The 22,904-nt window shown below is 43.0% G+C and overlaps 1 protein-coding gene across 1 annotated transcript in view; it reads left to right on the top strand.

Moving 5' to 3' along the window:
* Positions 1-1,216: 1,216 nt before the first annotated feature.
* The window catches only part of gfra4a (GDNF family receptor alpha 4a), a gene marked incomplete at both ends in the record, with an annotated part of 124,482 nt that continues 102,794 nt past the window's right edge, over positions 1,217-22,904 (top strand). The window contains one exon of the mRNA XM_079231191.1: positions 1,217-1,274. Coding sequence (XP_079087317.1) covers positions 1,217-1,274 — 58 coding nt within the window. The remainder of the gene's footprint in view (positions 1,275-22,904) is intronic.

Genomic DNA, 22,904 nt, shown 5'->3' with positions numbered 1-22,904 from the left:
ACTGCTTGAGAATAATTCAAGGTTTTAAAGAAAATTATGGGGGGACAAGGAAGAAAAACAGCTGTCAGTATGACAAATTTAAATATTCTCCATGATTTAAGGAGTGCTGCTTCTACAGACGTAATCCAATTATTCTGGGTGTATGGCAAACAAATGTCTTATAGATAAAAAAAAGTAGGATGCGTCTCAAAATAACAATAATAACAGTACAGCTCGTCTCCTATATCAACACCAAGATAAACAAGATGATTCTTTGTTCCGTTCTTCTGAAAGGAGACCAGCATGAGCACATTAGTCAGCAGGTAGCCTCAAACAGACCATGCTGGCTGCAAGATGGTCCCTTCATGTTGTACCATTATGAGGCACAGACACTGAGTCAGTATGGGTCTGTTGTTACTGTTTGCTCCTCCTGTGCTGCTGTAGGGCCCCTCAAATGTTTCTTAACTTCCTCCAAATCAATGATTCTCATGCAAGTCGACTGTGGTAGTTTCTCTTTTTTAGGGGGAATAACCTACTTTCAGGGAAGTGTGGATATGGTCCACCCACCCTCTGCACCATTTTACGTAGGTTTATTGTTTCCATTTTATGGCAGTATGAAATAGGCTATCGATTTAACTTGTCCTATTTCAACTTTGGCCAAGATTGGATTTTTAAACGAGCTGGGCTGGGCATCTTCGGCCGGACCCGCCTGGGAGCAAAGGATCACAGGCGCTGTGCGACTCGCAGGTCGGAGTGCGCAAAGCAAACGCGTCCCTGCGATTCATCCGCAGTTTCCAGACGGCGCGCAGGTGGAGGCGAAGAGGAGAGGAAGCAGCCGCTCTGGACGGACGCAGCAAACGGACAGGGATGTTCAATACGCGCAAGATTTCGTCCACCTAAGGACCAAACTGTGTTTTTCTTTTTTCTTCTTCTTCTTCTTCTCCACCCCCTTCTGGTGTTCTATTGATTTGGAACCACTGGCTCGATTTGGCGCAGCTGTAACCCATTTTTTTCTCCACGACAAAAGTTTGACTGTTTAAAAAAAAAAACGATGCTCTGCCGCGCTCCTGCTTTTTCATGCGATGCTTTGGATTCCGGCGTCTCCGTGAGTGACCAGTCATCACTTGAGAAATAGCTGCCATTCTTTCGGTCTTAATTTCGGTCTTAATTGCAAAAAACAGAGGGCTTTTATTCTCGCGCATCATCGCTCGCCCGGGATTTGCATCCATTTCAATTGATGTCGCATTCCATAATGGACTTCCTCGGACTGTACTTCTTACAGCTGGCTCTGATCGGTAAGTTGAACAACACTTGGAATGTAAGACAGTGCAGTTGAACTTGTGCAAAATGAATGCCTTGTTCTCCGGATGGTCGCTTCGGCTCTTAGACCTGTTATCAGTGTGAGCGTCATTAGTGCAACTGTTTTTTAACGAGTCCATATTCGCTCGCTTATTTTGTGTGTGTCAAAGTTGCATGATGAGGTATTTCTTTACCCGCAAGCCCAGCCAGTTAACATGAGCGGATGCACTACGGGGTCCCGGGCAGAGTAGGGATGCTGCTTTTTAGAGGACCACACAGAAAGACTGCAAAATGGGATCTGAAGGGCGACTGACAGCAGTGAAGCGGCGGCTCTCACCGGGTTTTCTCCACTCAAGAGATCCCTGCATGCCTTTTTTGTGTCACCCTGCAGGCAGCATAGTATAAGCACACGGTTCCCTAACTGCAGACTCATGTGAGATCAGATTACGGAAGGGAAGAGAGCCTCAAAATGTGTTTGCCGCTGCTGCTGGTACCCAGTTTGACTGCGAAAAAATGCCAATGCAGACAAGTGTGTGTCAAAGTGTGTGTGTGTGTGTGTGTGTGTGTGTGTGTGTGTGTGTGTGTGTGTGTGTGTGTGTGTTTGCGTGCGTGCCAGCCCCGTGTGGTTGCAATCGTGCGGGTGCGCGCGCTTGTGCACCTGCTTTTGCAGATGAGTTGTGTTGCCTGTATGTGTGCGGTGCGGACTGGCGGCCAGTGTGTGGCAGCAGCGAGGTTTTTATGCGCGTGTGAGCGCGTGCATTTGTGCACGTGTTTGAGTGTAAGAAGCCCAAAACTGCCCAAAGTGTTGCTGCAGGATCAAAACCAACACTGGAATCGAGAGCGATGACCACCAGCATTGCACGCACACGCACACACACACACACACACACACACACACACACACACCCGCACACACACACACACACACACACACACACACACACACACACACACACACACACACACACACACACACACTTTTTCTCTAGACAAATCTATTAATCATGCTACCTGTACGCTGCTCATTGTGCCAGCTGGTGCAAGTCATTTCTAATGTCAGGACTGTTTTCTGCTGATCTAATTTAAAATGCATCAGTGGTACAAACTCAATAAATTTTTATTCTGATTCTGCTGCACTGTGTTCTTTAAAATTCCCCTAACATGGAGATGGAAAGAAAACCCTTCCTGCAGAGCTGGAAACAGGACGTATGGACCTGTATTTGGGAGATTTATAGCCTCGACGATGGCAGCTCGACATCTTTAGACTCCATTTCCCTGTGCTGCAGCTGTGATTGCAGCCACTCACGAGGCACACTGGAAGCAGCCTTGCATGCTGGACGTACATTGGAAATTCTGGGGCTCCCAGACAAGCTGTTCCACCACCTTGAACCATGAACACACACACACTCGCAGTACTCCTCTCCGCCCCACTTCCCCTGAAGGATGTGATGCTCCTATGTCCCCCTTGTCTCCCCGCACATTTCACATTATGTGTAAAACGCATGTCACTGCGCTGTGCTGTCACTCAAGACATGAGCCGGGTGGGTAAGTGAAAGTAGGATGTGAGGAGGGGAGTCAGTCAGTCCTCGTCTTTTCTCAGCAGATATTCTCACCTTGTCAAAGTAATGTGTCAAAATAGCAGAGAGTCTCTCACCCAGGGCCTCCTGATCCTGTCCATCAGCCACACAGGGAGTCAGATGCAGAGAGGAGAGAGGGAGGGGGGGGGGGGGGGGATCAAAGGAACTGAAGCAGCTTTAGCCTGAAGGTTAGACATGGGATGACGGAGGTGGTCGGTTTGGATCTACAGGGGGGGAATCAAAGTGGATTGGGCAAATGAGTCTTAAAGTGCTGTCAGATATGTTGGTTTGAGAGCACCTGAGCAGTTCTTGAGGGGGGAAAAAAGTGGTAAATACAAATGGTAACTTTCGAATTATCTTCTAATATTGAGCTGGAACGATTTCAGGATAAGAACTTGTCAAATCGTGATTGAGACTTTCTCCGATTTTCTATGTTGTCTCCTTTGTCATGCAAAGCAGAGCAGCCATTATTTAAGCAATAAGGTACTCGAGGCAGTACTGTGTTGTGCAATAATGTGTTGTTCAAGGGTGTTGTTAGGCAAATCCTTGAACAGTACATTATTGTAGACACACTACTGCTTCAAGTACCGTATTGCTTTTATAATACGGGTACCTGCGACTTTATAAATAGTAATTTTAAGCTCCCTTTCAGCACAAAATAGTTGTAGCCACCAACCGTTGTGTATCGCATTTCAGCGACAGAGAAAATAGTCGGCAACCGCCATACACATACGGAACTATTTTACTGACTGGTTGAAAGCAGGTTGAAACCAGGGTGGAGGATGACACGCAGCCACCGATGTAAAGAAGTGCTCTCGCTGCTTCGGTCCGTCTTTTCTCCGTCATTTTTCTCCTCTATGATGTTTAGAGAACTTGCCTCGCGTTGGGAAATTACCGACGTAATTATCTCTCACTGGAAATTATCACGATTTTGTGATCAAACCCTTTTCATTCCTCATTTTTAGGTTAGGGAGGAAGTGACGTGTGTGTTGTCGTTCGTTATGCTAGTGTGGGGGATGCTAAGTGAGCTTGTTAGCTGTTCTGTTTGAGTTACTGTTAGCGAAGAGCTCCGTTGCAATACTGTGAACACTCAAGCAATAAACCTGCAAGTTAAGGAAACCAACATCTGCGAGTCGTTACTGCGGAAGTTACAATATCAAAGTTTACACAAAACATGTTTGGTAACTGTCAACCTTGAAATGATAACTAAAGGTCGCGCAATTTAAATCTTTTTTACCTGTTATTTTAAGTGCAAACTGATATGGAACGGTCTAAATGTAAACAGGCTGTACTTAAGCAATAAGGTACGAGAGGCAGTACTGTGTCGTGCAATAATGTACTGTTCAATGGAGTTGTTAGGCCTGACGCGCAGCGGAGGGCCGGCAAACCCTTGAACTGTACATTATTGTAGACACAGTACTGCCTCGAGTACCTTATAGCTTTTATAATACGGGTACCTGCGACTTTATAAATAGTAATAGGAAGCTCCCTTTCAGCACAAAATAGTTGTAGCCACCAAACGTTGTGTATCGCATTTCAGCGACAGAGAAAATAGTCTGCACTATAAATAAATCTACCTGTTATTTTTAAGTGCGCATTGATATGGAACGCTCTAAATGTAAACAGGCTGTACAGTACTTTATGGCTGAATAAACTACACCTCGTGACTCACTCTTAACCAATCAGAATGCTTGATTTGATCTACCGGTATTATAAAGTACTTTATGGCTGAATAAAGTACATTCCGTGACTCACTCTCAACCAATCAGAATGCTTGATTTGATCTACCCGTATTATAATTGAATCTAAAGTAGAACATCAAACACCATAAAGAAACACTTTCATTAATGGGTTTAATTTTGATGTGCTGTCGCTCTGGGAGCACTCAAATGTGAGTGAAGTCATTTTTGCACCTCAGAAATTTACCAAAGTGTCCATGAGCACGGATATCAACAGCACTCGCGCTCAGGTGTTTGTATGTGTAGAATGCCTTGGCTTTAGACCGCTTTAATGGAATTGACCCTCTGCTAAGTCCAACCCCTAGAAAACAGATGGCCAATCATAGCGTAGCATCAGCCAGCTCCAATTTTCAGGCCGGTTTAGTGGATTTGTAGCTAGTCGTGGTTCACAATTGTGTAATAGTGATACTCGTCACCCGGAGAGGTTGGAATGAGATGTACGCGTCTAAAATGTTACGTTTCTAACTAAAAAGCAGCGGGGCTAACATTAGCAGAGTACGTTAGCGTACCATGAACTATCGTTAGTACTTGCTACGCTAGCTACTGAATGTAAACACATGCTGCTTTTGCGTTCTAATGATTGTAACAGTGACTAAAAACCTACTCGGCTTTACAGGAACAGTGTTCCTTAATTGTATCGTCTTCTGTCTCAATCACCAGGTGATGTGGTGGTTCACTTTCACCCTGTGATCTGCAGCTTTTAGCTTCTATCTCTATATTTGGAAATGGTCCATACACAATGAGGACCGACACTTGGTAGCCCACCGTCCGTCTGAGGACCTTTTGGTTTAATAGTGTGTGTGTGTGTGTGTGTGTGTGTGTGTGTGTCTCACATGCAGCTCTCTTCCCCTGAACTCCTGCTGCAAATAAAAACATGCTTCTCTATAACTTGCCAAGCCAAACGAGGCTTATAAAATACCCGTGGTGTCCGGGGGCTGCAATAATATCTGTCCAGTCTGATGAATTTCACTTTCTGGTGAAGTGTATGTATGCTAGATTAGCATGCTGTGTTTTTGCATTTCCTTAACTTGCAGGGGTGAACTCATGCATTGAAAAAAACAAAAGAAAAAACAAGCGTCTATTTACTTCAGATTGGAATTAGCATATTTCCTGCTCAGTCTTGTGATGCTTCAGTGATTTTTTTTTGCCCACAACATTTTGCAATCATGGCTGTAATACATTGTCCAGGTTATTCTGCATATTATTTTTCTCTAAGTGGCAGGCAGAAAATGAACACAGCTTACTTTGCAACATTGGCGGAATGTTTGTACTTTTTCCAATAGTGTGAATCGTGTTCTAACCACCGCTGCAAGTGGCTGGCAAGAAGTGATGATCATAAAAATAAACGGCCCACTACTTGAGGGTGGTATGCATATTTTTCCCAGCATGGCATTTTTTGGTGATTGGTTTATCACAGGGGCAGCAGTCGTGGAGGGAAGGTGTGAACAATTTGAGGATGCGTTAAACTGCAGGGGTTCTTCACAAAGACTGCTGCGGCTGTGGATGAAACTCATCAGGCTGGGGAGCCTGAATCATGTCCTATAAAGAGGCTCAGCAGGCTGAAAAGGGCATCCACTGTTGATTCTATATCTGCCTGTTTTGGCAAATAGATGATTATGTGTAATTTGTTTCAAAATGGTAGCTGTCATCAGTTACACTGAGTAGGGGGAAAAGAAATGCACGATCAAATTGCAGATTCTAAGTGATACGTTTTTTTTTACCACCATCAAGAGAGATCACATCAAACTAAATGTCAGATGTGATAGAAGATCATTGTAAATACATAATGTGAAAAAAATTATTCAGCTGTTTTTACACCTGTTTTTCATGTTATTCTGTAGGTGGCCATGGTTTGTTTGTTGTTTGTCAGGAAAGAAATTCAAATCACTCATCACAACTTAAGAGCCATTTCAATTTCATATTTTGAAGACTCCAGAGAAAAGTGATTGCAGTGTTGAGATACAGCCCTGAGAGTAAGCTGACTGCTGATTACCATTCTTCACTGGCTAATTATTTACTGATTAACTTTCCAGTCCAGTTGAATATTTTGTTTTAAGTAGTCCTTCTGTACTTGACTTTATTATTCATGGAAACAGAGTAATCTAATCTTCAGAATAAAAGAAGACCCTCAGATCTATCTATCTATGACTAGATTTGTATTATAGTCTGTCCTTGTTTTCTTTAACTCTCTTTCTCCACAATAAGTGATGGGTAATCTCTATTTTCTTTTAAGTGTACCTTTTGACATCTACACAACCTTGTTGCATTGGGAAGGCTACTTTGGCTTGGTTTCTTGGTAAAACAGCAATCGAGCCAAAGACTGCCATAAATAAATATATATAGATATAGATATTTCATACACTGACGTGATTGATTCACATTAAATTGTGTTCTTGTCAATGTTGGGCAACCAACTCAGATTTAAAGCCAGCGCAATGTCCGGTTGCAGGATTCCTATGAGTTGGCACTGGTATCGTATTGGTACTCTCTATCAGAAGATACCCAATCAGTATCTAAAACAGTTAGAAGAGTTTTAGACTTATTTCAGTCCATCACGTGTTGCTGGTTTTGATAGTTGTAAAATATGAAGTCTTTACTACATAGGGACAGGAATAAAACAATCACAAAAACAAATATCTAAATGGGACCAGCAATGGTGGATACCTTTCACCTAGTAGTAGTCATTTTTGCACAATTGTATGGCCACAAGGGGGCAGATAAACTGCCAAGTGAAACCTTGGTTTATTAGGGCACTAGACTGCAATGAATGTGGGGTAAAACAAACAAAAATACTGCTTAAAGAGGCTAGAAATTTCTCTCACTTCAAACCAATGTATCTATTTTAATTGTGTTAATGGTACAGTATTAATGCATGTGGCTTTACATGGTACATTTCCAAAGTTTGGCGTGTGAGATATAATCCCATGTATTTGTGTCTTTCAGGACAGATGCATAATGGTGCAGAGGGACAGTGACAGGCTCTCTGCAGATCATAAGATGGACTTTTCTCTCCCCACAAATAGCTTCCTAATTAACAACCCCACACACAAACTCACACAGAGAGAAAGGCCTCCCACATATCCAAACCGAACTCCTTCTGTCGCTCTCAGCAGTTATTCAGCCTCATCACTATGCTTTGTATGGGGATGAATAATTTGCTCCTTGCATGTTTGGTAACCTTGAATTGTGACAGATAATGTTATAGGTTTTTGCAAGTATGCGCTTTATGTATTTATTCTAACAAATTTGAAGCCCACCTCCTCACCACCACCACACCCTGACACATGTATAATTCATACTCACATTTCTCTCTCACCGGGTCCACATAGTTGGTGCAAACGTTGCACAGTTTTTTTGATTTCTCTTAGAGTGGATACTTCTCACTGCCTTTAAATTCCTCTGACAGGGAGAAGGGAGAGAATATCGCCAGAGAATTACAGGAGCAAACATAGCAGGAAGAGGAGAATGTGGATGCGAATAAGCAGTGTGTGACAGCGAGAGGGGGATTTATTTTTTGCGTGAGACTGGAGCTGTCGTTGGGCATCTAACAGAGAGGAGATATGTATCCTCTGTAGAGCGTCTCACCAGAGCCGAGTTGCTCTTAAGATCCCAGGGTGCGTCGGCTCAGTTTGGAGCCTCAGATCTACTGTGCTGCCCCCCTTTGAATTCCAGTTTCTCTTCCCTGTTTGTTGTTCATGCCGAGCACCTGTTGCTCCACGTCCCAGAAGCAGAGATGGCGAAGATGGCTCGCCCTAATCTGCACCCAGGATCTTCACATTCGCAGATATCCCTCTTGACACCTAATCCATCTTGTGTGATTGATTTATTGATTTCATTTGTCAACTGTCTCCTCGCTGAGATAATGCTATAGCATAAAAGTTTTTAAGGAACACTGCATTTCTCCCTGTCATTATGACTCCACAAAGGAGTTGAAACATAAAGTCAGATAACCGCGGGTGGATTTCATTGGTGACATTTACAGCCGGTTGTTCCCCGCTGTCGGACTGGTTTACCACATTATGTTATCTCCGCCAGGACAAGTAATACTGTATGCACAAAGAGCAGATGGAAGTAATTACAGACCATTGGCTGTGGAGAAAAGAGCAAAATTGACGCCCTAAGATGGAGATAACCATTCCCTGGAAGAGGGGGAATCAAACTGCAGCACAGCTGCTGGTAGGGAGGATTTTGTTGGGCGAATCTACAATGACAGTGTTCCTTATTATGTTAAAACCCTGTCATTTCCACCGGCTTTTGTTGAGGGACGATTATGCCACAGAGACAATTACCCTGCCCTTGCCTATCTGACAGGATGTGGCATTTACTGCCACTGTATTCCAAAGCCAGACGTTTAACTTTGTAATGAAAAGGCTGCAAAATGGTTCAGGCTGATTGTGAGGAAGCCTAAAAGGGTGCAATTTATCAGAAGAAAAGTTTTGTGAGTGGGGGGAAAAAAAGGTAGCATGGAGTTGGTTTGGCAGAGAGAATGACAAATGGTAATGAAACAAGCTAGCAGGACTTCAAGGCCCTTCATCAAGTGCTCACAGTACTTAAAGCCTCTAAGTGTCTGTCAGTGTGTATTTAAGTATAAGGAACTTCTAGCGTCTCGTTATGACTGGCGCGAACCACCATCCAGACCCATAAAATACAGGCTCTTATTACTCCACCATTTTATTGAGAGAGGTGTTGGAGGTGACAATTATATTCTAATCTCGCATCGAGATGAAGCCGACGTACAGCCGTCGCTGATCATCACGAGTTGCCGGCTCCCGTTCACATGTTCCCAGGTGCTAATCACACGAGCTGCTGCAGCGCTGCATTCTTATATTCCGGCCATCTTGTGCCTCTCCAGTCAAAGATATAGAACACACAGTCTGTCTCCAACAGTATACTTATGTGTTTGCAGCTGGCATACAAGCAAAGGACATCACTGTTTTATACTAACAGGAAATGATCTAACATTTACTCCGTGATCAAGCAGACTACGACTTTAGAATGATACTAAAAAAACAACTAAGTCTTGTTTTTCTTTTTTTCTGGTGTCCCTGAAGATGTTTCACCATCAACCATAAATAGTTTGACTTCTGAGCTGCATCAACATCACACTCAATAACCAAAGAGTATTTAGCTTGTATACTGACTTTTTCTAGTGTACTGTATTGATTCCAGTGTGAACGCACAGTGGACTTAGTGCCTGCTCAGAAGCGTGGAACTGGGACACACTGCATGTCTTTAACCTGAATAAGATTGTAACTGGACAAATATGGTCTAGAAATGCACACTTATTTTGCCGGCAAAGAATTTAGGATGCAGAAAGAGCCTCTGTTTTATTCTGTCAGTGTGTCACTTTTAAAGCTAGTCACCCTAAAAAGAGTTCCCTGCTGGTTCAACTTGTTAGTTTGGCATCAAGGACATTTCATAGTTGGAAAGCTTCTCCCTAGTTATTGCAGACATTGACTGGAGGGGTTGTCTGTCAATTAGCCAAGAAATATGGAGACATGGCATGTGATGTGAGGGAATGGCGAGTCCAAAAGGACTGTCAAGAGTAGAGAAAACAGTATGGAAATAGTTCTGTGGTCTGTAAAAACAACTGTGTCTTAGAACTTGACAGTAAAGCAATTTGTTTGGGTTCAGAACCGCCTTGTAAAAGAAGGTTTAAAAAATCTGTTTCACTGTTACTCCAAGCAGATTATTATTGTAGCAGCAGGATTGTCTTTGAGGATTATGAATGTGTTCGAAAATGCTTATTTTTGTAAACAACTGCAGCTTTTTTCAGAGTTTGTTTATTTTAATGAAAAGACCGCCTTTCGTAACACACTCAAAAAGGGTATTCATCAATGCAGAATCCAAAGATATAAAACTAACAATTACATAAGAGAGAGCAAGAGAAGTGTTTGTCCATCTCTGACGGCCACAGCTCACATTTAGGTTAGGTCATATTAAAGAAGCAGCTCCCCCACTTGCTGGCTTACTTTTCCCGACACCTATCAGAAAATGAGAGCAGAGAGCAGAGGGGGAACAGAGATCCCTGGCCGAGCTGGAGCCGAATCTGGATGACATCCTGCAGCCTCTTCTGCAGGTGCCCTGGGATCTGGGGAGCTAATTGGTTTTTAATCAGAGCTGCCGTTGAGGTATTGAAACAGAGGAAGTGTGTGAAATTGGGACTCAGGAATCATGTTTGGTGCCAGGCAGTGAACTGACTAAGCCAACAGGGAGGGGGATGTGTAGAAAGGGTCAAATCGCAGCAGGCGAGACACCCAGCCTGTCTCAGATATGTGCCAGATAACATTTATGAGGGCTAATAAAAGAATTTACGGTTCAACACTCGGCTTCCACTCTGTAGTCTGTTCGCGGGCCGCTCGGCTGATTACATCTTTGTGTCTTACGTGTTCCATGTCATCACCTAGACAGACGGAAAAACAGGCAAATGGAACAAAAAAGAAAATACAAAATTGGAAGACGTTCAAGATTTCGTGAAGATACGAGATCCCCAAACTGTTTATTGGCTGTAATGATCAGACAGTTTGTGTCTTGTCGAATTTCCCAGAATATTTATCACACAAAGTCAGATTTTTCCATTAAGCGACAGCATACAGTGTTTTTTCATTACAATTATATTAAACAGCGCACCATATGCTATGCAATATCACGTGTTTTTCTGTGACCTTGTGTTTACTCTACCAAATCACACCATCCGGCTGAAAGCAGCCTTTCAGTGATGTTTGGGACATTTTAAACCATATGGACCTATTTCATGCTTCCAATTACTAAAGACCCGTTCTTCTCTCCGTTAGCTGACTGGTAGTTGTGTTGGCTTGAAATATCGGGACAAATAAAGAGAAACTGCAATTAAAAAAAAACATGTTCTTTGGTACAGTCTGTTTACAATACAACCTCAGAAGTCAACTGCAGCTCCCAATTAGCGAAGTAAAAATTCTGTTGAGCAGCAATGCTAGGAATGACACCTTGGAGGAACCTTCTAAAGCATTCACCAGTATAAGTCGTTTGGCTGAATTCAGCAGCTTGGTGGTTCATTCCTGATTCGTTGAGTCACAGTTCTGATTCACACCTCTCTCTACCTGGTGTCTTCACCATGGTAATGGCCGATGAGGCTCATGGTTACTGTAGTTTTTTAAAGCCATTTGCCATGGCACAATGACCAAGAAATTATAATAAACGTTTCACAATCCAGCTTTCAGTGATTTGTTGTGCATATTAACTAATCAGCGTCGATCTGCTGATTGGAGGAACAGTTGCCTAATCGTGGTTTTGTTGACTGGATTTGTAATGGTGATGTATTCTTCCTAAACAGCGAGCCAGCTAGCTACCTGATATATTTGGAAAAATAGTGACAGACAGTGATTTGTTAGAGCTGTCGCTGTGAAGGATGATTTGCTCAATAGCTTCATAAGCGTTCTTTTTGTCTTTTTTTTGCAACTTACTTCATTTATCCTGATTGTGCAATATAAATAAACTTTATTGTAAGGCTATCATTTGGTATATTGTTGCATTTTAAACAACAAACACAACTTGTTTATTGTTAATTGGAGAACGGACTATCCGCAGAAAAAAAAAGGAAAGGCTAAAGCATGCATGGAGAGAGGACGAACACGCCACTCGATGTATTAATTTCTCCTCCATTGTTGTTGTTGTTCTGTAGCAAACATGTAGGATGTGACAGTTGGCATTTGTAGTATGTGTCCCGCCCGTCCTCCATTGTGATTGGACGGCTGGATAAAAGAAGCCAAGCCACTCATCTCACATCAAATATTGATTGAAATATTTAAGCTAGAGGAAATATTTAGTTTTCTCCTTGCTGATTTGCTGTCTCTTTGACTTTAAGGCTGCAAAGCAAAGCAGTTGAGTCTTTAAGGCAAATTACATCAGCTCCATCAGATGAGTGGCAGGTGGGCGGGACTACCAACACACTGCCAGCTTCGAGCCTAAAAGTAGCATGTTGGAGCTTTAGGGAAGAATGCTAATGGAGAAATCTGACATAGACGTTCGCAGTGAGGGTGAGAGTTAAACTGGTGTTATTAAACTATCAATACATTTATGTCCTACAGGCCTCGGGATGGATTCCATGTGACTATCATACGCAGCTCAGAATAAGACGGGGCAACCCCTTCCTATCTCCGCTCAGTGGATCAACTCCCTTTAGCTAAGCTGATAAATCCTGCCTTCAAGGTCTTTTTTGTTCCAGCACATCTAAATACAGTTTTTTTTTTGGGTGATTATTTTCAAAGGGGATTTTAGAGGGTCGTGATTGACGTGTTACACATGCAATGTATCGGAAATGAGTTGCTTTTCTTTGCCGTTTCATCTGGTACATGTTTTCGCCGGTGGGGATAGCAGATTTGTGTTGCCGTATCTCTCTAACAGGAACGGACATATCAGATGTCGTGGGGGTTTTGACCTCCTGCATTATTTTTCATGTCAAACACAAGGTCAACCAGTCTGGCGTTTTTCTTTATTATAAATAAAACTCTCCTCCAAATATTGAGCGATTTAAAAAGAGAAAACCTTGATCTCATTGATCTGAACATTTTGAATGTTCACAGACTGAGACCTGAAGATTAGTTGAAGTGATACAACTAAGGTGAGGTAACACGAGAATGAATGTAAATAGGATTCAGCGGCAGTGAAAGGTACAAAGTGGTCTAATGAAATCCCTCTCGATGTGAATTCAATTTCTCGAGGCCTCACGGCATCCTGTCAGTGACAAAGAGAGCTACTTCTCTTGTCTTCCTATGAGTAAATTCCAATTAGCCAGCGGGTGTATGTTGGTGTGCCAGTCAATGACAGTCAAAGCCTGTGTTTTAAAGATGATGACAGTGGCAATATATTGACCGCAGCCCTTTCGGTACCTCTTATGTGGAACAACAGACCGTTACTAGAGATATCGATTTTCTTTATATTTTTTCTGGATTGCAGACGACATTCTCATTTCTAAACCGGCCACTTGCAACCACCCAGCGTTAATCGCTCGGAGGGTTTCTAGAAAATATTCTAACACTCACGCAGCCCTTTGTACTGTGGCAGTGTCTCCAGCCAATTAACACTGGCATCTACTAAGTGTTTTTCATCTCCTTTGAAAATTGAAAATATTCGCCCCTGGTGTTTTCCATTACAGATCCTTTTGGTACTACACGTTGCCAGTCCTTCACATTTGTTTTTGTAGTAACAAGCGGCACAGAGATGCTTCTGAGATAGATTACCTTCCAGCACCCAGATATGAACAATCGCACACCTGGCACTCACACTTTCAAATTACACTGATCGGCACCTAAACCAACACTCCATCTTACCTCCATCTGGTCGGAGATACAGAACACTTCAATGGAGAAAAGCTCAATTAAAAAGGTAGCTTTGTTCCTCCCGCAGTAACGGCACTGAACAATCCGTCTCTCTGACACTATTGTGAGCTGGGATCATTGGAGGAATGTAAACATGGATATTTTGTGTACCATCTATATCTGTATGTCGCCATATGTGTATATCTGTATTTTTCTCTGGACTGGCTATGAAAGCAAATATCCCTCCTGGACAACGAATCTGAGTCTAATCTAAAAAGGGAGAAGCTTCAAAAGCAAACACAGATGTGGAGGAGGACAGTCAACACCTACACCTGTCTTAATCCGATTGGGCATTTGGAACAGAAGTAAGAGAAATATGGACTGCAGTTACACACCAATGCCGCCTCTAACCACAAATACACACACACACACACTCAGATGTTTTCTTCAAATCGAATTACTGATGCCTGCTGCGATGGCCTGGGTCGGCACGGCACCAGTCATCGTCTGAGTTGGCCTTCAGAGAGCCTCATTTATTTTGAGAAGAGTTTTTTTTTGGGACACACGGTCTCTCATGTGGAACAGTGAATATAAGATATAAAGCCTGCCTCTTGACTTTAGGCTGTGGGGAGATCAAACGACAGAGTAAGGAGGTGGGGGTCAAACTACGAGATTGAAGAGAGGAGAGGAAGAAAACCAAAGAAAGAGTGAGGGAAAAGTCTTTTCCAGACGGCTCGCCTTCCTCCCGCGCGTCTCATCTTTTCGTTTAATTTGCTGCTTTTAACTCTGCCCATCCCCCTTTCCCGTGTGATCCTGGAGCCTCTGCCCCCGTGGCTTCAGGCCTTCCTACTGAAGTGCGACCCAACCCACTGCCCATTGATCTAAGGTCACTCGCCATCACGCTGGTGACCTTTCACAGATTCCAATTAACTGATAATTCACTGCGTCATCTATCCCCCCGGATGGTTCAGGTATTACATTTTCACACAGCAGCCAAGTGAAACACAGCGTTTGGGGTTTTCTTGGCTTCAAACACTATCAAAGCTCCGGCACTTTTTTTTAGGCTTTTTCACCTCCCCATTATAGCGGCACTGTCGAGGAGATGAACTAAGAGTAGATAGCCTCTGGGGTCAGATGCACTTGACTTACTCAGATACTCCTTGATGGTATCTGAGCTAGGTAATAGACATGGCCTTCCTAAAAGACAAGTATAACTTGGATGGCGCTGCAGCAGATTGGCTATCATTGGCCCCCATTCTACAATGTAGCGGATAAAGAGAAAGCTCCTCCTCCGCTGTCAGCCGCCCGCGACTTATTGTCTGATCAGCAACCTGAACAAGCCCGGGGTTGCGTGAAACAAGACGCAAAAGCGATCTTGATCACGGCGAGATTAGATGAAAGCCATTGAGCTACAGAAGAGTGTTCCTCAATACCCGGCCGCCACAGAGTTCACGAGGTCGCAGCCCCCATAGATGTCATTCAAGGACTTACACAGTGTACTGGCACTGCTCCGGGAGCTGTGTTGTAGTACACTCCTGAGCAGAGGGGGCCCAGAGAGCCCAAAACGCATTATAAGACCAAGAGGCCGGCCCTTAGACGGCGTGCCAAGAATGTGCCATGGCCAGAGCCGTGATAGATGGTGAGGCGCGGCGAATGTTTTATTGAGGCTGTAGCGCGTGACAACCGGAATGAATGAGATCCTTGGCATCTGTGGGCAACGTTGGCCCTCCAGTCTCTCTTTCTTTTCTTTTTGTTATTACTTATTCACGTCCAGCAATAATGTTGATTCAGTTTCTCCCGTTATCAATTTGCAAACTCGGCTGTTAAACTGTGAATTATGCAACACTTGGACAAAAAGAAGGATGGTAGCTAATCAACTCGACGATGCTGAGGATATTTATAACTTTCCCCGGCTCCCGATGAAAACTTTTTCACATGCGGGAGGAAGGAAGCATATGGAAATATGTGAACAAACACCTTGACTGTAGCACTTCCCCGCTGTTAATTAGCGAACTGATAGAAACATCCTCCTGATATTTACAGTTTGATAAGGTTCTTCTTCAATCACTGTGATATGAACCATGCAGTGTCTGTTTGTGGCTCATTTTAAAGAGATAGTCTCCGAGATTTTATCATTGTTTGGCAGTAAAAGGTCATTATGGTGTAGTATGTGTGTCTATAACACTCCCTCAATGGGAGTTAAAAAGTGTTTCGAGTCATACTGACCCATGTGTTACAGAGATAAATATGAAGACATGGATATTTTTTGCAGTAATGCTTTAATCAGCTTTTCCTCGCTGCTCTGAGTAGTAGCATTTCATTTAAAGTGTTATCTTTCTGCACCTTAAAAATGTCATTGGACGTTGTTATCTGAATGTCTCCAGATAACAAGAAGGTGAATGTTTGTTTTGATAAGGATTTGATGGCGATGGTGTTTTCAACCCACCTGACTCCACTGTTTCTCGTGTTTCATCACAATCCCCCTTTTCAGGTCGGATGTTATTGTAATATATTAAATGCATCATTGAGTGATGATGACTGCAACATGTTCGTGTTTAGGGTGTTTCTGCACGCAGCGATGGAAGAAAGACTCACTGTTTGAGTTGAGCTAGTTTGACCTGATTTACAGTTTGGGTTTGTGGTCCTCTCTTAGTTCCTTCTAAACAATAAAAGGAAGTCTAAAGTAGCATAAAACAGAAGAAAAAAATCTTAAACAGGGCTTTCCACAAGGATATGGAGTAGCCAGCCAGTGGGAAAACGTAGCCAGCTGCATATTGCAAAGCCACTATTCCATCATATACTCTGATCTTAATTATTGCATATTTTAATGTGGTGAATTGTAAAAGAGCATTAGGTCCCTCGTGCGGTTTAGCCCACAGAGTCTGTAAATATTCCATACTGTTGAGAATTTATGTAATTCAGAATCATTAGACCCAATTCATTATTCATTTATTGCCACCTTCACTGTAAAGTTTATCAAGGCTTGCCACAATGACGGTTAATGTATTGTTTTACTGGAAAGACAACAACAGGCATGTTTGCAATGTGTCTTAGAGATAGCCCTGCTTCAAATAGATAACGGTAATTCATTAATTTGTTCGTTCATTAAGCCCATAAATGTCTGTGTGGCGTATATTTAATGCTCGCTGCTCAATCGTTGCTGCCACCGGTGTTTGCCGAAGTAGCCCGTCTAACGAGGATGTGCTCTGTCTGTGCAATCAATGCAATTCTGCTGCTGTCGTAGCTGTTTTTGGCACCAAGTCTTGTGATAGAGACCAAAACAGATTGAAACCTCAACCTTCTGTGCTGCTGTATGTGGCACCAAGGTGGCTGCCTCTGCTCACGTGAACTGTCCTGTTTACCGCGTGAAACGGTTTAGTGACAAACAGTCCATACACTGAAATTATTTTATTTTGTGGCTTCGACTTTCCTCCAGGGGAAACACTATTTATTTGTATTTTTCCCCCCAGAAACTTAATTTTGACAGGCAGCAGGAATCGGAAAACGGGAATGGAAAACATCTTCATGGACTCTGTGTCAGTGAGGTGTTCTGCCAGTCGGAGTTTACAAATTCCCCAAATGTATTTCGACGAGCTGTCCGTACGGTTTAGCAGTTCTTCTTCATCCCTGCTCTGTTAAGGTGCCTGGAGTCCATTTGTGTGGACAGTACAGAGGGACCTGCATTTCTTGTTCATGTTGGACATTTATGTTTCGAAGCGGGTCGACGCAGTGATCCGGCTCAACGCTCCCTGTTACCCTTCCACGTGTCCTGGATGAGAGTGCTGAAATTTCCCCTCCCTGCCTGCTAAATACTCCGACCAGAACCATGTCACAGCGATCCCCAGCCGAGTCATTAGGACCCGTTGAGATGGCCTAGCATGTTCAGCTACGCTTGACTGGATGATTCCCATTTATTCCTCAGCCTCCCTCCCTCATTCGCTGCTCTCTTCGGAGACGGGAGCTGCCCGGTTCATCCGGTTTGCCTGTCTCCTGACTTGTTAGGGGCCCCTGTCTGCCTTGTTACTGAGCCCGCTGATCCGTGGCCATAAACCTGTGCAAAGGTGGAGAGGTATTAGCGAACCAGGGCTTTACACAGCTGTCCGACAAGTGGCTGAAAGCCCGACATCGCCCTGAAAGCGCGGATACATTCATTACTGGCGCCGTTACGAAAAGCTGAGCTTTTATCAGGCTGAAAGAGATCGGCAAATCAGCAGATCCTCACTATTCCCATCTGCGTTTTGAATTTTTTAAAGCTGACTCCGACACACAGACAGATGCTCGATGCCTCTAATTGACGCTATTGGATTGTATCTAAATCATTTTGTGTAATGACCCCAAAGTAATGGTCTTTGTCCACATTGTTTAGTAAAAGCAATGAACTGGTACTATTTCTCATCCCTGTAATCTCCCACTGTCCTCTAGTACCACTTTATTGCATTCAGGTCTGCTGGCTTTAATATCCTGCTTTGTTTAAATCAGTGCATTTCACCGCTGGCTACGCTGATTGGTTTCCGGCGGTTGCTGTAATTACACCTCATGGAATCAGTTTTGTTGTCGATGTTTACCAGACAAAGCACTGAGGGGAAGAAAATCCACCCGAGGAGATGCAGATGTATTTGACCCTGTGGGAAATCTTTACAATATCAACACCATTACTTGCAAATGGAGGTCATCCATTGGATGAGTGTAAGGCGGTGTATGTGTTAAGCATTGTCTGCATTGTGACTTGATATTTAATGAGCCTTGAGAAATGAGGAAAAACATGTTTACTTCATTTTAAAAAGATTTAGTATGTTGTATAAACGTATTCATGAGCTTCTCTTTTGAACTTATTTTATTAGTTTTCTCTTTGATAAACCTTTCTGGATGTTTCCTTACAACAAACCATGTTTGTGATGTAGTTGCCCCTGCCCACTTTCATCAAATGGGTGTAACTGTAGCTGCCGCCATTCGGTCTCTTTGCTTAGTGAGTTTCATTTAAAGCAAGTATTCAATTCCATTCAGTTTATTTTGTATAGCCTAAAATCACAAATTACAGATTTGCCTCGGAGGGCTTTACAATCTGTACACATACGACATCCCTGTCCCGGGACCTCACATCGAATCAGGAAAAACTCTCCCAAAAAATAGAAAAATCCTTTTACGGGGAAAAAAGGGGAGAGCAACAGAGGAGGATCCCTCTCCTCGGATGGACAGAAGCAATATATGTCAACTGTACAGAATGAACAACGTAACAGAGTTACAGCACATTCAATGAACATTCAAGTACTGTTTGCGAACACGACGGTGGCCTCCGGTGTTCGTCCCCTCGTCCCCCAAAGTGGCCCACCCTTTGCGACACCTGGTTCGAAAATAACTGGTGTGAAGTCGAGCTGTTTGGAAACACAGTAAGTTGTACGGGCAACTGTGAAGAATGCAAAAACGCTCAAAAGCTGTGATGATGTGTGAACATTGTGTTTTCTCGTCTCGTCGGGGCCCCTAGAGAAATAGCCCTGCTGGCCCCACTTGTTGTTAACGCTCCTGTGTGTAAGAAACACAGAGAGACAGAAATGGAGAAGAGAGGACACACGGAGGCAGAGTTCAGCATGGCGTAGAAAGAGATAAAATGAGAGAGTTGACTGTGAGAGGGATTAAAAGGTGACACGGGGGGTGAAGAAGAGGGACAGTAGAGAGAAAGTGGACAAGATTAATTAACTTCTCTTCAACAACAGATCCTATTAAAGTTGCTGTCAGCACCAACAAACTACTCACTGACTCACGTTATTAAACTGAATACTTCATGAGCTATGTATTCAGGATGTGTGTGTATATATATATATATATATATATATATATATATATATATATATATATATACACATATATATATGTATATATACACTACCGTTCAAAAGTTTGGGGTCACCCTGACATTTTCAGTTTCTTCGCAATTTCTCGCATGGAATAGCCTTCATTTCTAAGAACAAGAACAGACTGGTGAGTTTCACATGAAAGTTCTCTTTTTCTGGCGATTTTGAGAGTATAATGGAACCCACAAATGTGATGCTCCTGATACTCAACTAGCTCAAAGGAAGGCCAGTTTTATAACTTCTGTAACCAGCATAACTGTTTTCAGCTGTGCTAACATAATTGCACAAGGGTTTTCAAGGGTTTTCTACTAATCCTTTAGTCTTCTGCGATTAGCAAACACAATGTACCATTAGAACACTAGAGTGATAGTTGCTGGAAATGGGCCTCTATACACCTATGTAGATATTTCATTAAAAACCAGACGTTTCCACCTAGAATAGTCATTTACCACATTGTATAGTGTATTTCTGATTAATTTAATGTTATCTTCATTGAAAAAAACAGTGCTTTTCTTTGAAAAATAAGGAAATTTCTAAGTGACCCCAAACTTTTGAACGGTAGTGGATATATATATATATATATATATATATATATATATATATATATATATATATATATATATATATATATATATATACACACACACACACACATACAGGAGCATTGTATGCACGGCGCTCAATGTTTTGCTTTTATGGTTTTCTCTGCAGCAGCGGTCGGATATCTGTTGCTATGCCATTAAAGAACAGCGGCAGATAGCGAAATGGCAGGTGTGTCGGTAAACACAGCCTCTGAGTGATTCAGTGTAGCAGGCATTTCTCCAGGTCTATAATGCCAAAGAATGATGGAGTCGGAGGGTGTGTGTGTGTGTGTGAGAGAGGCCGGCTGCTGGGAGACAGCGATGAAAGATTGATCAAGGAGGCAGAGGCCTTTTCAAGGTGAGATCTCAGTTCTGAGGGAGGGAGGGACCTTGTCCTCAACTCCTCACCTCCTCACTTCAGCCTTCGACTTTTCCTCTTCCCCTTTCTGCGGTGCTCTAGGGGGGAGACGGATCTCAGAGAAGAGAATGAAGCTGAGCTGAGGCAGCAGGAAGTCTCAGATTAGGGGAGTGAACCGTTTTCTCTCCCTGGTGGACAGTGCTAACGCTCTGATGATTTTTCCCTCTGTAGATTTTCAAACATTTTGCTCCCTGTGGAATATTTTGGTGAGTAGTTATTTCTCCCCCCCCCTCTTTTTCTTTCACCCTTGACTTTATTTTTTCACTCAGAGCAGAGCGGCGGCCCAGTCGAGGCTTTTTAAACATTTGTAGATCTCTATTATGTCTGTCAGCATCATTAAAAACAACAGAAATGGCGCCTCTGGGCGTTCATATTCACCTTTCCTCATATTTACGGCAGATCCGTTTGATCTGTTACATCTCTCTTCATTCCCCACTACACAAGGTTCGATCCCGCTATGACAAATCTGTTCTGACACTTAAAAAGGCATTTTCCCACTGTTTGGCTCGCATCCGCGTTCCTAACAGTGAGCAGGGTCGTTAGCAATAAGTGCTAATTTCCCATAATTGATTTCCCACTCAGTTCCATTTAACTGAATGTAAAGGCCTTAATTGGAGTGTTGTGTCATTCCGCACAGTGTTTTTCACTTCCCATTATATTCTTTACAGGCTTTCAAGGGGAAAGATAAAATGGAGTTGTGGGAATGGATAGCGTAGCAGCAGTATCCTGACAGGCTACAGAAGCAGGTTTTATGTGATTATAAGTTTTGCAGGTTCGCCTCAATGGGCAGCTCTGGAGGGTGGAGCATGAATTAGAAACTTTCTACATTCCCTTAAGGGCCATCAACGTGCCCTTAATCAAAGCACTAACAGAAATTACCCCTCAGACATTCTTGAAATGTTCAAACATTATCTGTGATTTTCAAGAGATTCATGATATTTCTTTCTGACAAACTGTTCTAATTAGTTTTTCTTTTCTTGCATCCCCTTCTTCCTCATCGTGGTTCATCTTCTCCCTCACATCTTCCAGTGAGTTGGACTTTGTTGCTTCCAGCTGTTTGTTGCATCTGTAATTATAGAGGATTAATGATGGCAATAATATTGATATCAACAACAGAGAAAGTGAAAGCAGAGACGCTTCAGAAAGGAGACGGTGCTCATTTCCTGTATCTGTGTCACGTGGGTTTCTCCATGGCCCCGCACCCTTTTGGAGACTCGCGGCAGGCCCCGAGTGTATTACCTCCCAATGTGAGCACATTCTCACAGATTCATTCGCTCCATAGTCACCAAAAGTAAATATTGGACCCATTACCCACAGGCCGAATATTCTGAGTTTAAAATGGCATTGTTTAAACAGACAATTGTTTGTGGCCTTTCTCTGTTTCAGGAATACATTCTTGGCGGATCTGGCGTCTCACGGTCTCCAACGCATTCGCTTTTTGTCACGCTAAATATGGCTGTTAGCTGGGTAATTATCCAACCATTATCCTCCGCTTATCCAAGGCCAGGTCTCGGGGGCAGCAGGCTTAGCAGGGTATTCCAGACGTCTCTCTCCCAACCAACATTTTCCAACCCCTCCTTGGGAACCCCAAGGCGTTTCCAGGCCACACTAGATATATAACCCCGTGTTCTGGGTCTACCTCGGGGTCTCTTGCCAGTTGAACGTGCCCTGATAACCTTTAAAGCGAGGCGTCCAAAGATCACTCTCTCAAAAAGCCCCAGTCTGATGGCGTAAATATCTAATGATAGCAAAAGGAAATCTATCCATTAGGAGACTAGACGTATATTCCATGTTTGATCATTGGCGCTGCTTGTAATTTGTTATCTTTGTCGTGGAGCATCTTTGGTGAAAGTCTCACCCTCATAGCCACAACAGATACCGTGACTGTGTTGCATTCAGGTCAAGTCCGTAAATTGCCCTTGTTCCCCAGCAGAATCCTTGTTGCTAGTCAGATTCTTTGAGCGCTCCGTCAAACAGCAGAGACTTTTTCCGACAATACTAAAAATTTCTATAAATAGTCACTTCCTTGACGTATGTGTCATTGACTGAACTCAATTAAAGCGGCTGAAAATATGTAATGGCGGTTTTGATGTTGTCTACATCCAGCCACATGTAAATGCTAATAATAGAAGCACTGGAACCAAATGAATGGAGTCATGTGAGGGA

Source organism: Taurulus bubalis (genome assembly GCF_910589615.1).
Source record: "Taurulus bubalis genome assembly, chromosome: 1".
Lineage (NCBI taxonomy): Eukaryota > Metazoa > Chordata > Actinopteri > Perciformes > Cottidae > Taurulus > Taurulus bubalis.
This window is presented reverse-complemented; position numbering and strand designations above follow the sequence as displayed.